Genomic DNA, 20,987 nt, shown 5'->3' with positions numbered 1-20,987 from the left:
TGACTGCTATCTCATTAAAATACACAGGGACCACCACAGAAGCTTATGCTCATCCCTAGGGCTGCATCTACATTAGCCCCCTCCTTTTGGAAGGGGCATGGTAATGAGTGAGTTGGGAAGATGCTAATGAGGCGCTGCTATGAATATGCAGTGCCTCATTAGCATAATGGCAGCAGCACACAATTCGAAAATGCCGCTTTTGAATAACGCGCTGCCCATGTAGACAGTGGCCTCTCGAAAGGACCCCCTGGACTTTGAAAGCCTTTTCTTCCTCAGACCAAATAGGTTATCAACATTCCTTTGTTATTCATTGTGTCCTCCCTTTGCATGTATGCGAGCGCCTATATGCCCAAACGTTCTCATAACATGAAAGAAACCTCCTGAAATAGTTTTTGGATTGATTCAAGTGCGAAAGCGGTAATGTATCCACATGATTTCTTTGTCACCTGAAAAAGATACATAGCCAGTAATACCCCAAAGTGCAACAATACAACCCAACTTCACTCACCACCACTGAACTTGTGAAGTTAAACACAAACCATCTTCTCCTCCAACAATTCCCCAAGCTTCTGATTACCACCCCACAGTCAGTTCTCCACTTTCTGGGAACAAATATGCACTAACTGCCTTACAAGGAAGAAAACGTAATTCTAACCACTTAGTTAGCAAACCCACTCGGTACAATACTAGTGGGCTAAGAGGATGACTAACCAGCTATTGTAGCCTGTTACTCCTAGGTCATTACTTTAAATGTAGCCAGCGGCAACACTGACTTAAAGAGCTGGGGATCTGTGGGAAGTGAGCAGGCCTGCCAACAGGTGAGGACAAAGGGGGCAGATACCCTGGGGCCCGGCATTTCAAAGGGGCCTGGAGCTCTGGCCAGCCACTTCAGCTGCAATGGCAAGCAAACCTCTGGGCCCATTTGAATTGCTGCGGCACTAAGGGCTGACTGCCCTAGGCTCCACCCCTTCCAGGCGCACAGAGCCGGTTCCCCTTTCCACCTTGCCCCAGGGTCTGGGGTGGCTGTGGGCCCTGCTGGAAGTGAGTGAATTGTCTCAGTCAAGTTGCCTCACAAAATGTGCCCTTACCACAAAAAGCACAACCCTCATTGGTACTAACTGATTGTGTTAGTGTCCAGGCAAACAGCTGCGTTCCTTTCCCTCCTTGCGTTGGTCCCAAGAGTCATGACTGAGGCACTGGCAGGACAGTATGGCCCAGGCCATATGGGGTACGGACATGTAAATGCCATCTTCTAGCCTGTCTAATTTACTCCATTCATGCTACTGCCACACCAGTTGTTCCTTTATTGAAGAACCTGAACTGAGTCTAAAATTAATTGTGTAACCCAAAGGACACCACCTCTTTAAAATCTGATTTATAATTCATGGTATTTACTAACCTGTGTTTTCCCGTCTGGTCTAATCCAGGGGCATGTTCCATTCCTTTCCAGGGATTTTATCTTTGCATTAAGTTTGTGTGCAAGTAGGATTGTCAGAGGCATGCATTCCTCAGTTTCATCGGTGGCATAACCAAACATCAAACCCTGCATTGAGGTAACAGAAAATAAAACATAATTTCAAAGCACATTTTTCCATTTTCTGATAAAGGGAAGAGGCTTTTCTGACATGGAGTCTGGGCGTATGACAGTGCTCCCTCTATATTTTCCATCCCTGGTGGAATAAATTTTGTTATGCGCACCAAGGCATATGCAGACATGCACCGCCAGTAGAAACATATTGTACCCACTGTGGGTGGTTTTGGGCTCTCTGCTAATCAGCTGGGCAGCACCTGAATCTCTCCTGGGTGGTCACCCAAGTGCTCAGCTTACAGGGAACATGGATGTACAGTGTCACTTGCTTACGTATGCATATACCAATCTTGAAATCAATCACTGTCCAGGGTAATCCCTTCTTTCAAGGATCTCAGCCTTGTAGCATTGACTAGTTCCCAAGAAATAACTCCACCTTAAGAACCCACTCTAATCAGAGACGGAGCACAGCTCCCCTTTCCAAAGCCACCTGAACACCACAACATCCAAAACACCACACATTCGCTCACACTAACAATTTGAAGGACTAACAGAATGCACCTGGTGACACTTGCCATAACAAACAGTTTAGTTGTGCCTTCAGAGCTGTTGGATATGTGCAAGCAGCATTTGTTGAAACCAATGCCTACCAGTTTTTCTTGGCCTTATTATTATATATTGTATAATCATGTATACAATATGTATATATTGTATAATCATGTATACAATATGTAGTTCAAACCCACATGTATACTGTATAGTCTTTTTTTAATAACAATCAAAGGTCTGATGCCATGCAAATTAACTGATTCTGCTATGTATATTGGACTTGGCTCTAAATACTTAAAATAAAAGGCACATTACCTGGTCCCCAGCTCCAATATCATCTTCACTCTTGCCATGGGAGACAGCTTGTTTGATTTCTTTACACTGTTGTTCTAGAGCTACCAGTACAGTACAAGTCTTATAGTCTAACCCTGGTGAAGAGCAGTGGAAGAAAATGTTATCACAGATTTCTGCTTTTGTTTGTTTTCAGAAATTGTCTATAAAAGCTTCACTTCACAGATAGTTCAAAGAAAGCTGGCTGCAGATTTGAGATATTTGGGTTACAAACACACAGTGTAAATTAATCTTATGTCAACTGCTTGGCTTTGTCTCCCTCCAGTGTCTAGGCCATGTATAAATATCTGCACACAACAGTTCCCAATCTGTTCTGGTCTTTTTAGCTAGAAGCTTATGTTTTTTATGAGGTGTCAAATTCAATACTATAAGTCATGCTACCAGAGACATTGTCCATATTTTGTTGCTGGTGAACAAATACCAATGCCTAAAATCATTTAATCAGGAAAATTTGAAGAGCGTGGGAAAGGGAGACGGATTTTTATTCACCGTCTTCTGTAAAGGGCATTTGATAAAATTAGACCAAAATATATTTGAGATGAGTAAAGGCAAATGCTGGCATGTAAAAGTCACATATGAGTTTCATTGCTGCCGGAACCCACTGTAGCAAGTATCTGGGAATACTGAAGAATTCCCTTGGGCATGAACTTTAAATCTCAACACTTCCTCAAACCCAAAATATGAGAACAATGAGGAAGGAGTCCTGTAAGCAACTTAGAAGACTAGAAGATTTATTAGGCCGTGAGCTGTTGTGGGTAAAACCCACTTCATCAGATGAACTGGAGTGGAAGATATAAAGACAGGTGTCTATGAAAGAAAATTATTGCACAAGAAAGAAGTTACTATCCACTGTAAATTAGGATGATCAGTCAGGGTGACTGTGGGCATTCAATGTAGGTGGTGGGGAGATATGAATCCATGGAGTGCAGGTTCCTCTGTAAAGTGTTAAACAATTTAGATCCTTACTGAAGCCTAATTGTATCATTTTGAATTTCAAAGTCGGTTTCAATTGAGCAGTTTCCCTTCATAATCACGTTTGGAAATGTTTTGTTTTGTTTTGATTTTTGTGGAAGGATGGCTACTGTTAAATCCTGTACTGAATATGTCCATACAAGATCAGTTCTCCTGTTTTTATAATAAGCTGTTTGTCTGCAGACAAGTCATATTCCAGGTCGAACGAGCCTGTCATTTGTGCATGCTCCCACTTCACCACTTGAGTAGCAAGGAAGGGTGTTCAGCAGTTCTAACAATTAATATCTGGGTGACATGTCAACTGGAAACTACATCCAACACAGCCATATTTATATTAACATTTTTCCTCCTGCAGTATCAGATTCACTGATGATGTTATTTCACTGGAGACCATTACAGAGGGATTTGAGTGCATGTATTCAGAATTGACAATGAATCGAGAAGCTAGTACATAACTCACCTTTTGAAGAGTCATCGTAGCGTATCCTCTTAAGGGTCTCCCGCACAATTTGCTGGTAATCCACTATGGCTTTGGACGTGATCTCTCCACACAGCAAGATCATCCCAGTTTTGGCCACACATTCTGTAACGTGTTTAAGTAAATTACAGTAGAGGTCTAGCTATGCTTTTGAGAGTATTGAGTTCTAGCAGCAATGGCAGGACACTCTTTGAGGCTGACCGGACAGAGCACATTGTGGAATTGCCTCAGTAAATAAGTCTTAAGTTTCGCCCATTTTTTAAACTTCACTTGATAGTAATGGCAGATTCTTGTGGTTTGTGACAGTGTGGGATGGAGCTTCCCTTCTGCTCTAATTGCTTTACACTGTTCTGGGCATCTGAATTTTCTCAGTGACACTGTATCACCTAGTGGAGCAAACAAGGTTCCTGCTGGACTCTGCCAGGACACAGTGACAGTTCTCAGTAAAGAGCGAACATCATCAGAAATAGTCTGTAGAGGGTGAACCGCCCTGATGCAGCACCAGCAAGACCTGACTGGTGTCGAACAAGAGAATTTGCCAGACCACAGGAGGTCAATAGTGTCGAGCAGCATTACCAACACTCCAGCTGCTTACTGGGCTCTTAGAAGACATCTGGGGTAAATTACAGCTAAATAACAGCATAAGAGCCAGGACTGGTGGCTGTGAACAAACTTTATGGGACTGTGGGAAACTTGGCCACATCCATGATAAGTGGTTGTCCAGCTAACTAAAATCATGTGGGATTATGGCTGTTGCTAAACAAGAGTGCGCCAGACTAGAGAGGTTCAACCTGGACTCCATCAAGTGCCTGCTGCCCAAGGAGGCATTTTACAGCACTTCAAAGCATGACCCCATATTCCCAGGATTGTCCCCTTCCAATTGCCTGTTGCACTCATTTGATGCGTCTTATCTTGGGGGGTCAGGGATAGTCTTAGAGCAAGATTTCAAATGGTATATAGCAATTGCTGCGCTCAGTGGTGCAGTGCCTAGACATTTAGGAGTCAAAATGCCATTGACAGCCTATGGGAATTCTGCTCCAAGTGACTTTTGAAAAGAAGATTTAGGTTCCTAAATTGGTAAGACTTTGCAGTGCTCATTGCAGCAATGCCTAAATACCTTTAAAAATTTGGACCTTAGTGTTGACAGTCCCTAGCCCACCCAGCTCACACGCTAAGTGGGACCTCCAGGTGTTACTACAGTAAAGTTTCCCAGTTTATAGTAAGTACAAAAAGAGTGGCTATGCTCAGCTATAGAGACCTTTGTCTTAAGTTAGAACACAATCACATGAGAGCCAGCAGCTGGGCCTCACCCTCAGAAAAAAAATCTCCCCACGAAAAATCACTGCGCCCAAACAAGACCTCTGCCCACAGAGCAGTGGTGCTAACTGGATGTCAGTTGGGACACAATCTCTCCTAAATCCAAGGTGTCACAACTGACTGTCATAATGGTCTGAGGTTCCCTATACAGTAAACCCTAGAAACCCACAGTTTCGAATTGTGCTTAACTTGCATTAACATGAGTTAAACGCAACTCAGAATCCCGCTCCCCGAGCCCTGGCTCAATCCCCAGCCTGCACGGCCACGGTTCAAACCCCCCACGGCCTGGCTCACCGCCTGCGGCCCCAGTTCAAACCCCCTGCGGCCCAGCTGTGGCTCACCACCCTGGCACTGGTTCAGCCGCACCCCCTACGGCCTGGCTTATCACCCCAATAAATGGCTCTGGCGCAACCACCCTGGCCCCAGTTCAAACCACCCCACACATGGCTCCTGCTCAACCCTCCACCCCCCCACCCCCCAACACACACAGCTCAGGCTCAATTCTCCTGCCCTGGTTTAAACCTCTGTGGGGCCTGGCTGACTACCTGCTCCAGCTCACCACCCCTGTACATGGCTCTAGCTCAACCCCCCTGCTTCGGTTCAAACCACCCCGGGCTACTCCAGCTTAACAGCACTCCTCCACACCCTTGCAGTCCTAACCCACCCCAGGCTTAAACCCCCTGCTCCTCTCCCACAGCCCCAACTCACCGCCAGGCTTAACCCTCCCCAACTGCCCCCCTAACCCAGGACTTACATTTCAAAAGCAGCACCAGGTGCTTCTGCTGCTTTTCTGGCTGCAAAATGCGCATTCCCCAGGGGGAAAAAGTCACCTCCCAACTTACACGAAATTCAAATTATGTGAGGGTGTCTGGGAACACAACCCTCGTGTAACTCGAGGGACTACTGTACTCACACCCCATGCACTACTGCAATAATATTTGTACAAATAAGTCTTGTAAGATATTATATGAAAGCTAGTAAGATGCTGGTTATCAATATAATGGCAAAATGCACATGTTAAAGTTAGTTGTGGTATTCTGAAGTCCCTCAGTATGTTACTAGAACATGTTTACAATCAGACAGTCTAGTCCCCATAAAAATGATAAACAGATGTGTCCTAGACAAAGGAATGCGTGTGCAACTCAATTCCCACATTAACAATACACAAAGCCATCAAGCTAAACCAGTGGGGTTTCCTCTGATCCAGAACTCATGAGACAGAGAATTTATAAAATGAAGTTAATAGCTCTGCAACACAGATGTTAAAATTAACTTTGTGCACATACATTGCTTTGAGATCCTTCACTGATTCATATCATTTCAGGCCAGAATAGCCCCCTAGGTCAGTGGTTCCCAACCTTTTCATTAACACGGCACATTTCAATGACACAAACAGTTCCTTGGCACACCTACTTTTTCCAGCTAAATTGATTGCTCAGGAATGTAACATTGACTTATGTTTACTAGGGTTACAGTCTTACTAGAGAGATTTGCAATTTCCCCTCCCAACTCTTCGCAGAGCGTGGTGGGGAGGGAATTGACCACCCAGCACCAGATGGGGGCTCAAGCAGCAAGGCTGCTTGAGTCCCAGCTAATGTATCAATTTCCTTCCTGCAGCCTCTTTGCATAGCCTCTGCGAGGGGAAATTGACCAACCCCACACTAGCTGGGAATCAGGCAGCCTTGCTGCTTGAGCCACCAGCTGGTCCAGGGTTGGTCAATTTACCCTCCCTGCAGGTCTTTACCCGGGCAGGGGGATTGATGACCACATGCCAGCTGGGGGCTCAAGCAGTAAAACTGCCTAGGGTCCAGCTAGTGTGAGGTTGGTCAATTTCCCCTTGAAGAGACTTTGCAAAGTGGCTGCAGGAAGGAAATGAATGACTCCTTGCTAGCTGGGGACTCAGGCAGCCTTACTGTTTGAGCCCCCAGCTGGCATGGGTTCACCTAAGTGTGCCATGAAGTTTCATCAGTTCCTCCAACCTTGGCTCTGCAAAGAGCTGCAGGGAGCAGAAATTGATGATATTCCTGCATCACACTTAGACAGTTCGTGCAGCACACTGGTTGAAAACCACTGCCCTGGACATGAGTCAACAGTGTGCCGTTGTAGCCAAGAAAGCTAATGGCATATTAGGTTGCATCAAGAGGAGCATTGCCAGTAGATCCAGAGAAGTGATTATTCCTCTTTATACAGCTTTGGTGAGGCCGCATCTGGAGTACTGTGTCCAGTTCTGGGCCCCCATTTATGGGAACGATGTGGATACACTGGAGAGGGTCCAGCAGAGGGTGACCGAAATAATGAGGGGGCTAGAGCATATGACTTATGAAGAAAGGTTGAGTAATTGGGACTGTTTAGTCTGCAGAAGAGAAGACTGAGGGGGGACTTGATAACAACCTTCAACTTACTGAAGGGAGGCTGCAAAGAGGCTGGAGAGAGGCTGTTCACAGTGGTCATGGATGGCAGAACATGGAACAATGGTCTCAAGTTGTGGTTGGAAAGGTCCAGGTTGAACATTAGGAAAAACTTTTTCACTAGGAGGGTGGTGAAGCATTGGAATGGTCTACCCAGGGAAGTAGTGGAGTCTTCATCCCTGCAGGTGTTTGTCTCACCTTGACAAAGCCCTGGCAGGGCTGATCTGATGGGTTTGGTCCTGCTTAGAGCAGAGGGCTGGACTCGATGGCTTTTTTAGGTCTCTTCCAGCTCTATTGTTCTATGATTTTATGATTCTAGATCATCTAGTCTGACCTCCTATATATAACTGGCCATAACTGGTCTTCTATCATATCTTCTCTCAGCTGTTGAGCTGCTTGCCCACTATGACTCCTGCATCTTTCGAAAGTTACCCCTGTCAGAGGCACTGTGCCCCCTGTAGGTCAGGCCTTTTTTCCTTCTTCCTAGTTGTATAACCTGCCATTTGTCTGTAGCAAAATAAGTTGTGTTTGAATGAGCCCAGGTTAATAAGTGATCCAGAGTACACTTAATGGCTGCCCTGGCCTCCTCATTATTTATCACTTGGTCAGTCTTTGTGTCACCTGCAAATTTTATCATCAGTGATTTTATATATGCTTCCAGCTCACTGACTCAAAAGTTCAATAGCCTCAGGTCTAGAATGCACACATGCTGAACCCCCAAGAAAAAACCCTTTTTACCAATCCCTCTTTGACAACTACTTTGACATATGTCAGCTAGCTGTTTTTAATCTATAATAATGTAAGCATTATTGAAATTGTAAAATGCTAACATTGAGTCAGAGTATTGTGCAGCACTAAGTCAAATGCATGACCAAGCCCCCCCACTAAATTTATTACATCCAGAAAGTTACCTTTACAAACCAAAATTTAATTTCAAAGAATAAAACCATGCTTGTTTGACACAACTTATTTTCCATAAAACCACACTGACTATCACTAATTATATTGCTAGGGTTTAACACTTCACTGATTCCTGTACCAGGTTTTCCATTATTTTCTCTAGGACTGATTTCAGGGTAATCGACAGGGTAATGGGACATCCTGCTTGCTCTTTTTCAATAATGGCACATTAGCACTCTTCCAGTGTTCTAGAATTTCCTTGATATTCTAAGATTAACACCACCAAACCAAAGAGCTCCTCATCCAACTCTTTTAGGACATGTGGGTGAATCATAGAATCACAGAGTCAAAGAATCCAAGGGCTAGAAGAGACCTTAGAAGGTCATCTAGTACAGCCCCCTGCCTGAAGCAGGATCAACCCCAACTAAATCATCCCAGCCAGGACTTTGTCAAGCTGGGACTTAAAAACCTCTTGGGATGGAGATTCCACCACCTCTCCAGGTAACGCATTCCAGCGCTTCACCACTCTCCTGGTGAAACAGTTTTTTCCTAATATCCAACCTACACCTCTCCCTCTGCAACTTCAAACTATTGCTTCTTGTTCTGCCGCCCATCTCCACTGAGAACAGCCTCTCTCCCTCTTCTATAGAGCCATCCCTTCAGGAAATTGAAGGCTGCTATCAAATCACTCCTCATTCTTCTCTTCTGCAAACTAAATAAGCCCAAATCCCTCAGCTTCTCCTCGTAGGTCATGTGCTCCAACCCCCTAATCATTTCCAGACTCTGCTGGACCTGCTCCAAGGCATCCACATCCTTTCTATACTGGAGGGCTCAGAACAGGACACAATACACCCAATAATGCCTCACCGGTGCTGAGTAAACGGGAATAATAACTTCTCTAGATCTGCTGGAAATGCTCCTCCTAATGCACCGCAATATGCCAATTGCCTTCTTGGCTACAAGGGCACACTGTTGGCTCATACCCAGCCTCTCATCCACCTTCATCCACAGGTCCTTTTCTGCTGCACTGCTACTTAACCAGTCAGCTCCCAGCCTGTAACAATGCTGGGAATTCTTCTGTCCCAAGTGCAGAACTCTGCACTTGTTGAACCTATCCAGATTTCTTTTGGCCCAATCTTCCAATGTATCTAGGTCAGTCTGGATCCTATCCCTATCCTCCAATATATCAACCTGTCCCCCTAGCTTAGTGCAAGTTACCTGGGCCTGCTGATTGTCTAAAGTCATCCTCAGTTACTAATAGATGGAAATTAATTTATCTTCTTCATGTGATATAAGTATATCATCATGCTTCTTTCCAAAAAGAGAACAGAAATATTTATTGAACACATCTATCTTTCCATAACCCTCCCAGGCCCACACTTAAATTCTTTATTGTCCGTAGTCCTGCCAGAAATGGATTTTTTCTCTGGGGTCTTCAGATTTCCTTATCAAATTTCCACACTTCAGAACTTCTGTTTTACATTCAATGTCATTTCCCCTGTCTCCATTTGGTGTACACTCCTTTTTTATTTCTAACTACTCCTTTCACTTAACACTGAACCAAGGTGGGCTTTTAGCCAAAGTTCTCCTCTTTCTTGAGGTGGACTCCTGGGTTTTTGGCCATCTACTAGAAAAACAATATTTGAATATAAAGCTATATGAATGGAGAGTATTGTTTATTTTACTTTTTAAGCTCTTTTGTCTTAACCAGCAAACAGTACTTACCACAAGCAACCTTAGCATCTGGATCAGCTCTGATATGGGCATCAAGAACAGCATCACTGATTTGATCACACATTTTATCTAGACAAAAATAATATGTTATTTAGTTGTTTCCTATAATAAACATTTCTAAAACATAATACAAACATGGTCTGCAGAAGTATGCCATGTCCTAAGATCATCAGTCAGGTGCCATAAGGAAGGAGACACACAGAATTCCTTCTCAGTGAAAATGAGTGTTCTGTTTCTTAAGTGCCTGTCTAGATGCAAATTTATCAACTAAAAACACAGAAATGAATCCATGCCTTTACTTTCTCTTCCCCCTCTAGTCCACAACAGCAAACACATTCCTGCCACCTCCCAGTACCCTAGTTCTCCCCACTTGTAAGGAGTCGCCAGGAAGGGACATAACCTTCTGTTAAAATGGTTTGAAGACTTAATTTCAGAGAAGGACAACTTGTGAGACTCCAAAATACCTGAAAAAGATACTGAAACAAATGTTAGCTAATTTTGGGGGCCAAGATGATTTCTTTTACTTTGTCTGCATCAACTACCCTGGCATACTCAGTGCTGATTGGAGGTTGTAGGCATTATCGCTGTATAGAATGATAACCAAGACAAAAGGACGAGCTATAAGTAGATCAGAATGAGTTATTAAGCATTAAAGAAACATACCACAATAGATTAGTAATAAAAATAAAATTTAAATTAGCAGCATACTGAGTATATGGAAAGACAGATTAGAGCCAAAAATCTGTTCTGTATATCAGCAGAGACCTGGTCTAATTGTGTTGAGAATTTTATTTTCAAACTTCCATTTAATGTGAAAAACAATTCCTCAGATCTCTTAGGCAAGCAAACGTGGAATTAGAAGAGAAGATAAACAGGCTGTAATGTGATTATAGCCAGGTGTTGAAGTAAGCAGGACTTGATATTTACAAGACAGAATTCTTTTCTTCCTATCACCATCTGCGAACAGGGTAGGGATTTAAGGGAATTAATTTCAACCAGATGGCTTATGTGCCCCTAATACTTGGAGCAAAACTAAATTATGCACAACAGTATTTTTTCCTGTGACAGTAAAACAGTGACTTAACATTCAGAGAGTGAGCAGACCTGCACCCTGGACTTCAAGTCAGAAAGCATATGGGCAGATCACTGTGCAAACAATGATGTATGTATTTATGCTGTAAAAATCTCAAATTGACCTTTTAATGTTAATTTTTTACTTTATTTGAATTACTAGAAATACAGGGCTAGCCTTTTAAAAAGGCATTTAGATGCCTAAACATATAGACAAGTGCATAGTAGGGTTTCTCTAAAGCACCTAAGTACCAAATGCCTATTGATGACCTGAAAAATCTCATTAGGCTCCTATCTACATCTTTAGGCAGCTAAGTATCTTTAAAAATCTGGACCCTTAATGCTTATCACCCTTATTCACACACTCAGGTTCAAATTCAGAATGGACCATGCCCAAAATTAAAAAAACAAGAACTTGTGTGCCACATAAATATAGTTAAGTCTTGGTTATAGTTAACATTTTAGTTCAATGAACAATAGGTATGTGGTTGAGCATTCACATTCTGTAGCTGCAACAGCAAAGTAAACGTCAGTGCCACTGTATTTTGATCTTTTCAAGGTTGTTTTTAATGAACGTCCTTGTGCTAGTGCTTTAACAATGAAAATACTTCCGACAATCAAATAGGTGTGACTATTGATCAAAGACTTATTATTTCCCTTTTAAAACTTGCAGTTAGCTATTTCCTGCAGGGATGTACACTGGCACAAACTTCTACACCTGTTTGGAGTCTTATTCAGGCTCCATGTTAGTGTACTTACTTGCAGGACCAGAAGCTTTGTCAGTAACAAAATCTAGGGTGAATTGGTGGGTATGAACACTTGGGCTATGTCTACACTAGAGAGGTTTGTCCAATGTGGACAAAACCCACGGAGCATCCACATTCTCAAGGCATTCTGTCAACAGTAAATTGAAAGAAAGCAGCACTTCTGTCAGCAGTGTTCTGCTGCTCCCCCATGAGGCAGAATGCCTCTGTCGACAGACTCTGTCAACAGAAAGCCGGTTAGTACATGCTCGGGGGCCCTCTGTTGACAGGGATTCTGGGACATCGGGCAGCCCTATCCACTGTGCCTTCAGTTTGCTGTTCTATCGAGAGAGCACCCAGGCAGGCTAACCATGATCTGTTGACAGAAATTTTATTGGAAGATATCTTCCGATAGAAATGTCTGTCACCAGATCGCTCTAGTGTAGACAAAGCCTATGAATCACAGAATCACAGGGCTGGAAGGGACCTCAGGAAGTCATCTAGTCCAGCCCCCTGCTTCAGGCAGGATCAACCCCCACTAAGTCATCCCAGCCAGGACCTTGTCCAGCGGGGACTTAAAAACCTCAAGGGATGGAGAATCCACCACCTCCCTAGGCAACGCATTCCAGTGCTTCACGAGCCGCCTGGTGAAGTAGTTTTTCCTAATATCTAACTTACACCTTTCCCTCTTCAACTTCAGACCATTGCTCCTTCTTCTGTCATCTGACACCACTGAGAACAGTTTTTCACCTTCCTTTTTAGAACTCCCCTTCAGGAAGTTGAAGGCTGCTATTAAATCACCTCTAAGTCTTCTCTTCTGTAAACTAAACAAGCCCAAATCCCTCAGCCTATACTCATAGGTCTTGTGCTCCAGACCCTTAATTATTTTTGTTGCCCTTTGCTGAACCTGCTTCAGCAAATCCACATCCTTTTTCTACTGGGGGACCCAAAACTGGACACAATATTCCAGATGTGGCCTCACCAGTGACAATAAAGAGGAATAATCACTTCTCTAGATCTGCTCAAAATGCTCCTCCTAATGTACCCTAGTATGCCGTTAGCCTTCTTGGCTACCAGGGCACACTGTTTACTCATATCCAGCCTTTCGTCCACCATAACCCCTAGGTCCCTTTCCATCGTACTGCTGCTGAGCCAGTCGGTCCCCAGCCTGTAACAATGCTTGGGATTCTTCCGCCCCAGGTGCAGGACTCTACACTTCTCCTTATTGAACCGCATCAGATTTCTTTTGGCCCAGTCCTCCAATTTATCCAGGTCCCTCTGGATTCTCTCTCTACCCTCCAATGAATCTACGTCTCCCCCTAGTTTTGTGTCTTCCGCAAACTTGCTGAGGGTGCAATCCAGTCGCTCATCCAGGTCATTAATAAAGATGTTGAATAACACTGGCCCCAGAACTGAGCCTTGCGGCACTCCACTTGAAACAGATCACCATCCAGTTATTGAGCCACTGACCACTACCCGTTGGGCCCAACCATCAAGCCAGCTTTCTATCCATCTTATAGTCCAAGGATCTAATCCATATGGACAAGAATGTTGTGGGAGACTGTATCAAAAGCTGAAGTCAAGGTATGTCACATGCACTGACTTCCCCGTGTCCACAGAGCTTGTTACCTCGTCACAGAAGCTAATTAGATTGGTCAGGTAGGACTTGCCCCTGGTGAATCCATGTTGGCTACTTTTGATCACTTTCCTCTCTTCCAAGTGCTCCAAATGGATTCCTTGAGGATTGCCTCCATTATTTTCCCAGGGATTGAGGTAAGGCTGACGGGTCTATAGTTCCCTGGATTGTCCTTCTTTCCTTTTTTAAAGATGGGCACTACGTTTGCCTTCTTCCAGTCATCTGGTGTCTACCCTGATCTCCAAGAGTCTTCAAGGATAATGGCCAAAGGTTCAGCAATGACCCCTCTGCCAATTCCCTCAGTACCCTGGGGTGCATTAAATCCAGACCCATGGACTTGTGCACATCTAGTTTTTCTAGATAGCTCATAACTTGTTCCTTCCCCACAGGTGGCTGCCCTCCACCTTCCTGTACTGCATTGTCTAGGACCGTCATGGGAAAGTTGACTTTGTCCGTGAAGACTGAGGCAAAAAAGCATTGAGTACTTCAGCTTTTCCTGCATCATCTGTCACTAGGTTACCTCCCTCATCCAGTAAACTAAGTTAATGAATAGAGGACCAAGTTTATTTTATTTTTTTCTGGCACCAACATGTGAAGGTAAAATTCACTGGGTCAATTATTTGCCTCTGATTTGAAGAGATGAAAGAGTATGTTCTAGATAAAGGCAGACTTTTGTTCTTTCAGTGTGTTAGATATCCTGAGCCGCATTCTACAGTACAGTACTGTAGAATGAAACAAAACAGGTTGCAAGGCTATCAGGTACTCATAGGTCCTCATGGTCCCCTCTCTTTATGCAGGGGTAGAGCTATAGGAGACGTGTTGCATGACGTTCTCCCCAGCAGAAGTCCCCCAAGCCACATGCTTGTGCAGCTGTTCTCCATGCTTGCACGCACTACACAATAAAAGCTGTACCTGCTGCATAAAGGTGCTGCCCTCCCGTGGTTTCCAGGCCCCTTTTTTGTGGGATAGAGCCCTCTGTGCAGCATTTCTTTTTAATTTCCACTTCCATCCTGTCCTACAACACCCCCTCCCACCTGATCCCACATTGTTTCTTGCCTTTTTATCCTGCTCACATGTGCAAAACCCTTAGGTCCCTCAAATCCCACAAGAAAGACACATTCCCCCATGTTATTAAAGAGCCAATTAACACATATAAATGGAATTCAGGCACAATTTTTATAGTAAATCTTATTTAAACCATGGAAAAATACTTCAAACTCTGCTATAATAGACATCAAATCTCTCTATATCCCCCCACTTAAATTTTAATATTAAAAATCTTTACCAAAAAAAGGAATATTTGCTTTATGTTGCTGACATTCTATGAAAGAAAATATGACGAGATTTAGTGTTTTCCCACAAATCAGCACAGTTCTGTTTTTTTGTTGTTTTTGCCCAGTCAGTCCCACCTGCAACAAAGTGCATTTTCCTTGCCTTACATTTGGTTACAAGAGGAGGCAGAAATCATTTATGGTGTTAGTACTGCAGTCTTAGCTTTCAGTGTTCCCATTTAAGCATTTAAAAACATAGTGCTAGTTTACTACCAATCTAAGGGGCCAAATTCTTGTTAAGGGCTCAGACTTTCCCTGTAAACAATAGAAGCCTCTCTCCCATTAACGAGCCAAGCTCATTTCACAAAGTTTCCTATAGAATAAAAAAAGCAATGTGAAAAAAGCAGCTGAACTTAATAAATGGCAAGGGCTGACAACACTTTGCCTTTTAACTGGAGCCCTGCTCGGAGGCTATGATTAGTCTATATGATTTAAGGCAAGTATAGACATGTCTTAAGGGGATCAGCATCAGCAGGAGGCATACAGCAGGCGTATCTGAAATACAGTGCCATTCACATCCCTGCCCAGCACCAGCGCACTGCGTAATTGCTCGAGGCATTTCTGAACAGTGTAATGCTATGACAATGAACATACTCAGGATACAGCATACTGCCAGTACATTCAGTAACTTCTGGTCTTCTAACAAGACCACACAGAAAATGGCCCCCAGTAAGTCTTGGAAATGATATTCTATACAATTTTAATTAAGTCAACACTAATTATACTGAGATCTAAACAGAAGGAAGACAAACCTTTCCCAAATGAGAAAATTTGTTGTGAATGACTAAATACATACTCTAGCTGGTTCCTGTTTCTCTCCATTTGATCAGAAAACCAAACAGATCAAGTCACAGAATATGATAACAGGAAAGATCTGATAGACAGTTTTACTTACCAGAATGTCCTTCTGCAACAGACTCTGAGGTAAAGAGAAATCGCTTCTCTCTTTTTGAAGTGTTGCCTGACATGGTTTAGTATCTTTAAAGAGTCTGCCGGCAATGAAAAACTTCAGCAAACTAGATTTCAGAGGAAGCACAGAGAGAAAGCTGTGAGGGGAAAAGGTTAACTTGTCTACGGAAACTGCTGATTTAACTGTTTCTGTGTGGTCACCAGTTCAGAAGTTCAATAGACTTAGGTTGCTCCTAGAGGCAGTTACAAAGAACTGCTTCTGACAACACAGAGATTTTCAAAAGCCCTGTTTGATGGACTCTTCTCCCACAGACTTCAACGGCAGTTTTAGGAATAAATTCAGTGGTACAGGGCCAGGCCAATGCTGGGTGCTTTTACATACCTCTACCCAAACTTGATGGTTGTATTCTTTCCTCAGAAATGGACACAAGTGATATTCAGTGAAACATTTGGAGATTGTAAGGAGGCAGCATGCAGATTTGTCCTGTAAACATGAGCAGAAAACAGACTTTTCCTTTTGAGCAACGTAGTATCCAAATACTGTATTTTGCTTCACTGATGATTTTTATAGACAAATATTCTGTATTTGGAAGAAAAAAAACAACCTTTTAGTATTATAAGCACAGTTTTAATTCTTTTTTCTAATAACCACAGATGGTACATGATGCTCCTGTTACCAGTACCATACTTGAGTCACAAGAGGAGTAAGAAATGGGATAATTAAAAGGTGACAATATACTAGGTTATTTTGGGGTCACTGGGATGGACAACTAGCTAGGTACATCAGCAATCCCTCAACAATGGGACTAAAAGCTATGCCCTGCCTCAGATGTTCTTAAACTTGTTGATTTTTAGGCCACATCTGAAGAGGTGTCTTGTGAGCCATCTTCCCTCCTATTCTGATCATACAAACCAAGACCACTGCCTTCCTTTCTTCTTGCTCTTGCAATTGAACAATAAATAACTCCATGGCAATTCCAGCAATTGTCTGTATAGAAAAAATACTACTTGGAAAGCGTAGCAGTGAGATACTTAAGGTGGCTGAATAAGCTCAGTCCTTTTTGAAACTTTGATTGTAGTTTGGCTAATTTCTTTATGTGCCTTGTAATACACCTTCAGGCCTCAACCAGGGATGAAAGCCCCATTATGTTAATTGCTGTACACGTGGAATAAGAGTAAGTCCCAGCCTAAAACATGTAGAGATGACATTTCTAAGAATCACCAGAGACTTTTGGAGTCCTACGGCACCTTTAAAACTAGCAGATTTATTTGGACACGTGCTTTCTTGGGTAACAAACACTTCATTAGATGCATCTGACTTAAGTGCTTTTTACCCACAAAAGCTTGTGCCCAAATAAATTGGTTAGTCTTTAAGGTGATACAGAATGCCTCGTCATTTTTGCAGACACTGACTAATACGGATACCCTTCTGAGACTAGAGACTTTGAGGGTCCCAATTTTTGGGTGCCCTAGCAGGGTCACATTAAAGGGGCCTGTTTCAAGGAGCTGCTCACTTCCTGAAACACAAACCTCTAAGATGTCTCAAGCAGAGTTGCCAAAAACCAAGGCAACAAATACTACTCATCTTTTCTGAAAATCTTGGAATACTTTGTTGGATATATGAGGTGGGTACTCACAAAGAAGGAAAGACAAACAATGAAATGATTGCCACTTATAATACTAAGCAATCACAGCCCACCAGTTGCCTAGTTATTGCCATGTATTTCATACCCATGGCTGCAGAGCTCCCCTGAGGAATTTTCATCCTCTCCCTTCCATCATTTCTGTCTCTGGCTAGGTTTGTCACTACAGCGTTAACTGTGGTTTTCATCACTGCAGTGTATTCCTCAAGTTAGCCTAACTCAGCTGAGAAACAAACTCTTGAACTGCACAGAATGATAGGATTAGCTGCTCATTAGCTATGCTAACTTCAACTGTAGCCTTTACCTCCTGATGAGCCAGACAATACAAGTTAAAGTACCACCACACTCAATGCTTTAGTTAATGCACGTTAGCTCTGCAGTGGCAACAAGCCATCTGTTGTAAGGCACAACTACATGAGCAGTCAGCACTTCATAGAACACCACCAAGTAGCGTATGAACCACAAGTATCAGTTTGGTAATGTCTGATGGCCCTACCTAATCTGCTGAAGAGGAAAAACTTTCAGTGCCCTGTGCTGAAGGAGCTCAGTACTCAGATGTTTGGGCAACATTGTTAGAGCAGTGATTGCTCACCAGGGGTGTGAGCTAGTGCAATAAAAGGACTTTAAACCAACATTAATGAATTTTATAGGGGCTTTTTGAAAATTATTAACTTGTCTAATGTACTGATTTACTGTAATTGAAAAGGTTCGTTATTACAAAGTACCAAGTAAGGGCAGGAAAGCAATGATGCAAACTAAAAATACCCAAGCACTAGTTTGTGAAAAATGTGTTCTTTTATGGTTTACTCAGGCCAGTTGATTCGTGGGGGGAGATGCAAAGAGGGCAACTGCCCCAAGGATTCAAAAGAGCCAGGGCTCCTGGCCACCAAGGCCACTTACTGCAGCAGTAGCTTTAGCTCTAGGCCCTTTAATTCATAGCTGGAGGCCCAAGTGGCATGTTCTGGGCAAGGCTGAAGGGTTCGCAGGTGGAAAGCTAGTCCCAGCCCTGCTTCTTCCACCAGAGGACTTGCTTCTTCCAGGAAGGTGGAGATGCCTCTCCCCTTTCCAAGACCCCTCCCCCCACGCCAGCCCCCTCCCCTCCCCCCAGGCCAGCCCCCACTTGCTCAGGTCAACCTCCCTGGATTTACTTTTATCTCTTACTAAATATGAACTGACACATTAATGTTCCTCCACACAGAACTCAGATGCATCACTGGAAGTTTTGAATGTGAGAGGAATAAAGGGTTGAAGTTGAAAAATTCAAAAGGGTACAGATAAGCCACAAAAACTATTTGAGCACTGGAGAAGATGCCTTACAGAAGGACAGAAGGTATGTCCATACTACAATTCAACAATCCCAGCTGGCCCATGCTTTCTGACTCAGACTTGCACTAAATGGTGTAGATATTTGGGCTTGAGTTGTAGCCTGCGCTCTGGAACTCCCGCCTTTCAGAGCCCTATGAGCTGGAGTTTAATTTAAGCCCAAACGTCTAGAACACAGTTAAATAACCCCTGAGCCCGAGGCAGCTGGCAAGAGCTAACCGTAAGTTTTTAATTGCATTGTAGTCAGATACATCCCTGAAGAACTTGATCTATTTAGTTTACCATAAAGACTAAGTTAACTTAATTACAGGATGTAAGTGTCTTTACTGGAAGAAAATTCCAGGTACTAAAAGGCTCTAATCTATTGGGAAAAGTATAACAAGAGCCAGTGGATAGAAGCTAAAGCCAGACAAATTCAGATCAGAAATTAGACACAAATTTTAATAATGAGGGTAACCAACCATTGGAACAACCAACGGAAGTGGTGGGTTCTTCATTTCTCAAGGTCTTCAGATCAAGACTGGAAGCCTTTCAGCAAGATATGATCTAATCAAGCACAAGTTTGCACTCAGTACAAAAGTAACTGTGTGAAAATTAATTGCTGGTGATTACATAGGAGATAAAACTAGATGAACTACTAATACATTGTGCTCTTAGACACTGTGAATATGGATTATTTCTTAGTTCCCAAGAAAGTAAGATCTTGTCTCCAATGCAGCAAATACACACATACACACACTAACAAGTAAGAGTATTTCTACTGACCTCAGTTAAACTACTCAGATAAGTATCAGAGGGGTAGTCGAGTTAGTCTGTATCTTCAAAAACAACAAGAAGTCCTGTGGAACTTTATAGACTAACATATTTTGGAGCATAAAATTTGCCTACGAAATCTTCTGCTCCAAAATATCTGTTAGTGTATAAAGTGCCACAGGACTTCTTTTTGTTTTTACTGATATAAGTTACTTACATGCAGGCCCATAGCCTAAGGCCCAAAAGGTGGAGATATACAGGAAACTTTGAAGAGGCCAAGAAACCCATAAAGGTATGTGAGTCCATGCCCAGAAAGTTTTAAAAGATGAGAGTATCCTGGATTTAAAATGATGACATTTTAGCTTATTACTTAGCTTTTAACACAATATTTGACAAATACCAGACACGTGTTGAAGGGTATATGCCAGATTCCTCTCCCCAGTTTGTGTGTCTTTCCCCCCAGTTTTATTTTCTTTCCCTTTGACTGATTTCTCACCCACTCCCATTGGCTTACTTGAGACTCTCCCCATTCTGTTCTCTCCTCTAAGAATCTTTACAATTTTCCCAGATGCTGTGGCTATTCTTCCCTACTGTGAGGTGGAGTGATATCTCCACACTTTTTATAATGAGGCCTCTTTATCCTCATGGGTGGCCTCTTTCCTACAATGCAATCTCCCATAATCCCCCCGCCCCCCAGCATACCATAGACTCTGCTAGACTGGAGATAGAACTAATACATGCACAGTTAATAGGGGATGTGGCAGAGGAAGCTGATGTCAGTGGATAAAAGCAGATGAGGTGTCAGAACGCCATCCCAAGAAGGAACTACAAGGTTGGTTTTTTTTTTGTTTTGTTTTTCTGTGGTTTTGGTTTTTGTTTTTTGAGCCACCTTACCCCTCTCACCCCCATCTCATTACTGGGAATTTTATTTAGGAAGATAGCACCACTTTGCACCTCCCCTTTGCAATAGGCCTGTTGTGTGTGTTGGGGTTTGCACCATCAGAACCTTAGCTTGGGCTCAGGTTAAGAATTTAAACCAGTACCAGTTTAAATACTTTTAGATAGCATCACATACAAATAAAGAGCTCAGCCCAGGGGTTCCACCATGTCTCTCTCCTCTGTTTGCCATGTGTGGTAGGACAGTCTGTCCCCTTAAGGAGGTCCTTGGGGTCATTCAATCCACCCTGGTCCCAGGATGTAGCTCGTGGCGGGGTTGGGATGCCCGATGCACATAAGGCTTCCCTTTCTCTCAGCCAGCTGGGATGAGCATTTGGAAGGGGACAAGCATATATACCACCTCTTCCCTCAAACAGTGGAGGTGAGAGCAGGAGAAAAATCTGC

At 43.1% G+C, this 20,987-nt stretch overlaps 1 protein-coding gene and 1 long non-coding RNA gene across 5 annotated transcripts in view; one reads left to right on the top strand and one right to left on the bottom strand.

Annotated features, from left to right (window-relative positions):
* The window catches only part of LOC142013329 (uncharacterized), a 30,842-nt gene extending 16,656 nt beyond the window's left edge, over positions 1-14,186 (top strand). Inside the window, exon 3 of the long non-coding RNA XR_012645607.1 lies at positions 14,077-14,186. This is a non-coding gene — a long non-coding RNA (uncharacterized LOC142013329). The remainder of the gene's footprint in view (positions 1-14,076) is intronic.
* Positions 1-20,987, bottom strand: part of LOC142013327 (S-adenosylmethionine synthase-like) — a 35,429-nt gene that overhangs the window by 11,224 nt on the left and 3,218 nt on the right. For 2 of the 4 annotated variants that reach the window (XM_074994560.1, XM_074994563.1), the window contains exons 2-7: positions 16,310-16,507; positions 15,914-16,034; positions 10,229-10,306; positions 3,861-3,983; positions 2,393-2,505; positions 1,400-1,543 (exon numbers count right to left, since the gene is read on the bottom strand). In XM_074994560.1, the coding sequence (XP_074850661.1) occupies positions 1,400-1,543; positions 2,393-2,505; positions 3,861-3,983; positions 10,229-10,306; positions 15,914-15,986 (531 nt within the window). In that variant the 5' untranslated portion in view covers positions 15,987-16,034; positions 16,310-16,507. The remainder of the gene's footprint in view (positions 1-1,399; positions 1,544-2,392; positions 2,506-3,860; positions 3,984-10,228; positions 10,307-15,913; positions 16,035-16,309; positions 16,508-20,987) is intronic. The other 2 variants (XM_074994561.1, XM_074994562.1) reach the window with 2 other exon arrangements.

This window comes from Carettochelys insculpta, chromosome 5 (genome assembly GCF_033958435.1).
Source record: "Carettochelys insculpta isolate YL-2023 chromosome 5, ASM3395843v1, whole genome shotgun sequence".
NCBI classification, from domain to species: Eukaryota; Metazoa; Chordata; order Testudines; family Carettochelyidae; genus Carettochelys; species Carettochelys insculpta.
The sequence above is the reverse complement of the archived record's forward strand: the minus strand, read 5'-3'. Positions and strand labels throughout refer to the sequence as shown.